Source organism: Canis lupus, chromosome 30, assembly GCF_003254725.2.
Source record: "Canis lupus dingo isolate Sandy chromosome 30, ASM325472v2, whole genome shotgun sequence".
NCBI classification, from domain to species: Eukaryota; Metazoa; Chordata; class Mammalia; order Carnivora; family Canidae; genus Canis; species Canis lupus.
This window is the reverse complement of record NC_064272.1, coordinates 36,010,792-36,016,861: the sequence shown is the minus strand read 5'-3', so window position 1 is coordinate 36,016,861 and position 6,070 is coordinate 36,010,792. Positions and strand designations below refer to the sequence as shown.

Sequence of the window (6,070 nt, the reverse complement as noted above, 5' to 3'; positions counted from 1 at the left end):
CCAGGGGGGTCCTGGAGCCCCGCGGGGTCGCGGGAAGCCCTCCTCGGTCTCCAGCTGCAGCCGAGGCAGCCGGGGCGGTCGGCCCTGCTCGTTCCTCCCGGCCACACGGGGCGCCCAGCGCCGACCGCCTGTTCCGGGGCGCTCTCCGCGCACCCCCAGACCCGTCGGTTTCCCACGCACCCGCCCCGAAGCTCCGCGCATGCGCCACCTGCCGCTGCCCCGCGCTCCGCCCCCCCGCCGGCGAGGCCCGCGCACGCGTGGAAGCCCGGCGTCCGGGGCGGGGGCGCGCCCGGGGGCAGGCCGCGCGGCGATTGGCCGGGAGCCGGCCACGTGACCGCGGCGGCGCCGCGCGAGCATGCGCAGACTGGCTCTGCGCGCCCGTGACGGAACGACGAGGCGTGGGGGGAGCGCGACCTCGTCCGCCCGGCCCGGCCCCCGCCCCTTGGCCTGCCGCTCCGCCCCCGCGGGGCGTCCCGGGCCGCTCGTCCCCTCGGCGGCGGCCGCACGCGGCCCGGGGTCGCCGTGAGTACTCGCGAGGCCGGCCTGTGGGGCGGCCGCCACGGGGACGGGGCGGGGCGGCCGGGCCGCGGGAAGGGTGCGGGGCCCGCCCCGCCTCGGCCGGGGTGGATGAAGTGAGGGGCTTGGACCGGGTGGCGCTGAGGGCCCTCCCGGGCTTGACAGGCTGCGCTCAAGGCCGGGCGGCCGGCGGCACCGATCGGGCACAGAGCTTCTTCCCGGGAGGCAGGTGCTGGGTGTGTTTGGGGTCTCCGGGGGAACCCGGGGAGGAGCCGTGCGGCTCGCCCCGGGGAGGCCTCGGGGCCTGCCCTGGCAGCGCGGAGGGCAGCAGGGTCGGGGGCTCCCCTCGTCCTCCCCCGCCGCCGGCGTCCCGGGGGCAGCGCTGGCCTTCGGGAGTCGCCCCCCCCCGTGGGTGTCCGGCCCCCCCCCTCGGAGCATCCCCCCCACTCCGCGCTCTTTGTTCCGTGGCCTAGTCTTTCCGGGGACGGAGCGCTCGCCCTGGAGCGGAGGCACCCCCTCCCCCGGGAGGACAAAGCCGGGAGTCAGGCCCACAGCTGTATGTCGGGATCCGAGGCTGCTTCCACTTAGACGAGAAGTTGTCGCAACCGAGAAGTGCCCGTGGACCCGGGGGAGGACCTTTGTGATCCAGACTTGAGGCGCATTTACACTGGGCCCGTTCCCGTGCAAATCCGTGAGGTCTTCTGAGCTCCACACTTCACCCCGAACTGAGAGAGTGGAGGCGCTCCCCTCGCACAGTCTGTATTTGGCCCAGCCTCTCTTGAAAGGTTCCCTCCTTCCCCTCATTTAGACGGGATCAGATAGGTCTTTCTTGCTCAATTCATTAAACAACTCCTTTTATGAGTTATAACCACATCGCAAGAAAAATTGGATGCAATTACAATTAGGACCTGTCCAATGTGCTTAAGTCCCAGTTCCACTATACTGATGCTAAGCCACTTGCTCAGCTTTCCTACACCTGATATTCTTTTTTTTTTTTTTTTAAGATTTTATTTATTTATTCATGACACACACACACACACACACACACACAGAGGCAGAGACACAGGCGGAGGGAGAAGCAGGCTCCACGCAGGGAGCCCGATGTGGGACTCGATCCTGGGTCTCCAGGATCAGGCCCTGGGCTGATGGCAGGTGCTCAACCGCTGGGCCACCCGAGCTGCCCTCCTACACCTGAGTATTCTGTGTATAATACATACGAAAGCATTGAGATAGATCATCTTTTGGGCTTACGCCTCTTTGAGATGTCTGTGATTCTGCGAATGTCATGACCCACCACTTCCCCCTTTCCCACTCTTTTAAAACCCATTTTCTACCTCTTGGGGAATGGGCGTTGAGAGTAGAAGGGAGTCGCTTTCACTGAAACAGCCTGGTTTGGAAAAGATGGTAGTCTCTTGAATTGTTTCTTCCCTGGACAAGAAAAATCCTCTCTGAACTTTTTCTCCTTGTGATAACAGCAGAAACCAAGCAGCAACAGCCCTTGGAGAGAGGCTAAGTTTCCCTTGACTTCTACGGCGACAAAGACCTTGAGAAAGTTGGTACTTCTGGCCTACGCTGCCAACGTCCTACCACCCAGCCCAAGACAGCCCAAGCTGGACATTAGTGCCTCCCTCTTTATTCCTCTGTGATCATCCAGATCAGCACCTGACTGTTTATTTTCAAATCTCACAAACCCAGCTCAGCCCTCAGATCTTCATAATTTTGGTTCTCAGCTGCTCTTGAAGGTGAATGGAGTCTTGCTTTTTAAAATAATTTTTTTTGTATGATTTTGTCTATGTGTAGACACATTTAAGTTCTCGTGTGTATCTCCCTTTTGGTTTAGGTATAAGACAGTTCATTCAGTAAGTATGAGTTGAGGGACTGACAACATAGACAGTAAAGAGTCAAGGCCTCTGCCAACACAGGGCTTATGTTCTGGTGGAAGATAAATAAACATTTTTGTATGTCAGAGCATGGTGCTGTGGAAAAATATAAAGTGAGTAGGGGGCATAGAGAGTGCTAGTGTGTGTGTGTGTCTTGAGGTTTTGCTGTTTTATAGAGGATGGTCAAGATGACCTCTGAGCAGAAATCTGAAAGTTGAGGAGCAAGCCATATGGATATCTGAAAAGTGTTCCAAGAAGAAGCAACAGCAGGGACAGGCCTTATGGTGGGAATATTCTTAATATGTTTAAAGAACAGCAAGGAAGCAGTTGTGGAGTTTCAGGGATAATTTTCCTATTCACATTTAGAGTTGACTTTTCAGGGCCCCTGAAAAAGTACAAGAGTAGACTATGATTTTTTTTTTTAAGTTGTTATGAAATTTTCCAACTATACACAAAAGTAGAGGACAAGAAACCCTCATGAATCCATCACTCAGATTGATCATTAATATGTTGCCGTATTTATTTCATCTCCCTCCCGCCCACTCCACACAGACACATACACACATACACCCTACTGCCCTTTTTGGGCTGGAGTAATATTTTAAAGTAAATCTCAGATATTGGCCATTTCATCTCTAAGAACTTCAGTTGTAATTTCCCATATTGTTTTTGATGAGTCAGGTGCTGCGATCAGTGTTGGCCCTGGCATTGTGCCATATGTCCCCGTCCTGAGTCAGTTATCAGGCTTAGCTTGGTATCTGGGAACAGACCACAAGCCCCTGGAGCACACAAGGATTTAGAACAGTGGTTCTCAAATTTTATCATATGTCAGCATAATTTGGGGGGAGCTTGTTAAAACACAAATTACTGGACCGCATCTCTGGAGTTTCTAATTCAGTAGGTCTTAATAGAAGTCTGAGAATTTACATTTCAAATGTTTCCAGATGATGCTGACATTGCAGATCCATAGATCCCAATCTGATCTATAAACCTCAGGTTCAGTAGAACCATATTAGAGACCAAGAACACCTCCTTTTAAGGTTGGAGTAAGTGAGACAGATATGTGCAGAACCAGAAAGGCCTAGATAGTGGTTCTTAATTTTGTGAAATGGCTAAGAGTTAGTGTTTTTCTGGCAATTGGGATCATTATTGCATTTTTATTTGGGGAATAGGTTCCAAGACTAGTCCAGGGTATTTGGCCATGACAACTTAGACCAAGTCTAGTAGGGGATTTTCAGTGTTATTGAGGACTTTTTAAGTTAGCTCTGATTGTCATATAAAGGATTCTAGTGGTAATGATATTTAATAAGTCATGATGATTCAATTTGAGTACATAAAGTAGAGGTAAAGATTCCCAGAAGAATCTGATTCTGGTGAGGGTTGGTACTGTGGATGAACGGACTAGATAGAGTAGCATATCATCATCTGGTCTTAACCACCATCACTTTTGGCTTCAAGGGTTGATCTAGCATTATGATCTAGAGTAGGGACTTGCTCTAATCCCAACTCTTGAGCTCAAATGGAACAACAGTGTCTTATGTTTGTATAGTGCTTTCACGGTTCATTATCCTTATGAACTATGTGTACAAGTGTGTGTACATGCATGCAAGTCTGTCTCTATGCAAGTGTCTGTAATATGTCTAATAAAAGTGTATCCATAAACATGTGTGCCTGTGTAATACCATCTAGCTGTTAAGTGGTGATGAAACCAATTGTTGTCTACTTTCCACAGGAGAGTGACTTGTTACCTCCACCACAGCAGAGCCTGACCTCCCCAGCAGATCTCCAGTCAGCCCCTGACATCACCCCCTCCTTTGTCTCCCTCTGTGGCCTCCTAAATGCCCATCCCGTTGGCCTGGGTTCAGCTGGTGGTATGGAGGGGTGCTGCCTAGCACTGACCTGGGAGTGTGTGTGACCCACTGACCCAATGGTGAGAACTGACTGCCCACCTCTCCCAACTGATCATTCATGGGATAGATGGGACCAAGTGCAAACCTCACCTTTTCCTGGTATTTTCCCTCCTACCCTTTTGAAAGGTAGCGTGTTTATCTGAATTAACGGAAAGAGCATGGAGAGAGTATTACTTGGTGTGTGTACTGGTAGATTTTCTTGGGAAGGGAGGGGAGAGTTTAGTAAGGGATAGAAAGGGAGTGATAGGACAAGAGAGCTTAGCTATGTGTGGTAGCTTCTTTGCAGTAATGATCCTAGAAGGGGCCAGCTTGCACTAGATCTAGATATGCCTAGGAATCAACATTGATGTTGGAGTCTGCATCTCTCCCCCATTGGCTACCAGAGCCTTAATCATCATACCTACACTCAAGAAGGCCAAAATTCCGTTTTCTTCCATCCCTCACAAGTCAGAGGTAGGCCATGGATATGACCAGATCCAGGAAGAGACAGATGTTCCCAAAGGGTGAGGCAAAGGGAGTAAAGGGAATAGGGCCTCAGTTATTCCATTCTAAGAGGCCTCCCATTCTTTGTGGGAATCTGTTTCCTGTCACCCCACTCCGTTCCGTGGGATGATAGAGATCCAATCAGGGTTGTATTATTTCTCATCACTAGGACATCAAAGGCCAGTTCTGGAATGATGATGATTCGGAGGGAGATAATGAATCAGAGGAGTTTCTCTATGGAGTTCAGGTGAGATTACAACCCCTAAAAACCATGTTGGATAGTCCAAATGTGTGTGTCTCTGAATACAACAAGTAGTGAAGGATTATTCTGGAGCAGGGATAAGATGAGGATACAATACCATGTTCGTATGGTCTGAGCATTGTCTCAGCAGAGCTGATCTCATATCCTTGCTATTGCCTGAGACCTATACCTTTACCAGAGTAAGCTACATCCTTTGGATGTGGAAGCTACCCATGTGTTCTTGGTTGGAAATAATTATTTTTTTACTCTACTAGCTAGTGGGTATCATTTCATTCATTAGGGTCAAATTTTTAAAAGATTATCCTGCCAGTGATTGGTCATGCTATCATGCATGCTATCACTACCCAGAACAGAATCCTGAAGAGGAATGTTGAACTCTTCACACAGAACCATCTGAGTTAAATTCTATATTCTTCAGCCTGTTCTGAGTTCTCATAGAAGGGATATTTAAGTATCCCTGGCCAGGGTCAGAGGAAAAGATGCAGACTTAAGGCTGTGTAGTTCTCAAGCAAGGCCTGCATTTATTTGGTCCACTGAAACTTCTTAGAGTGGAGATGGCAGGAGACTTAAGTGCCAACGATGGATGGCTAGGGCCACCATCAAGAGCTCCTTCACAGAAGCAGCCTTTTGCTTATATGTACTGCTGCCATTTGATTTTCCTGTTTCTGGTGTCTGTTCATGTTGTTTTTATTTTTCATATCTCTTTTCGCCTCTTTTCCCTCCCCCCATTTCTCCTCACTGTTTTTGCTGCTGACTCAGGGGAGCTGTGCAGCTGACCTGTATCGACACCCACAGCTTGATGCAGACATTGAAGCCGTGAAGGAGATCTACAGTGAGAACTCTGTATCCATCAGGTGGGACTCCACTTCAGGAGCAAGCCACTTCTTTCTGAGCTGTTAAAAGGCTGGAGGTTTTTTCCTTTTATGGTATCATTAGGTGTCTGTGGACATGGATAAATTATGAGCTTAGTGATAGATAGCGGGAGTTGCCTAGAATACTTAAGCTTAGCTGAAAGCATT

General features: G+C 50.1%; 1 protein-coding gene across 11 annotated transcripts in view; it reads left to right on the top strand.

Annotated features, from left to right (window-relative positions):
* The first annotated feature begins 367 nt into the window (after window positions 1-367).
* The window catches only part of PARP6 (poly(ADP-ribose) polymerase family member 6), a 28,152-nt gene continuing 22,449 nt past the window's right edge, over window positions 368-6,070 (top strand). For 2 of the 11 annotated variants that reach the window (XM_025472266.3, XM_025472265.3), the window contains exons 1-4: window positions 1,315-2,258; window positions 4,129-4,326; window positions 4,959-5,036; window positions 5,811-5,905. In XM_025472266.3, coding sequence (XP_025328051.1) covers window positions 4,324-4,326; window positions 4,959-5,036; window positions 5,811-5,905 — 176 coding nt within the window. In that variant the 5' untranslated portion in view covers window positions 1,315-2,258; window positions 4,129-4,323. The other 9 variants (XM_049104351.1, XM_049104352.1, XM_049104350.1 and 6 more) reach the window with 9 other exon arrangements.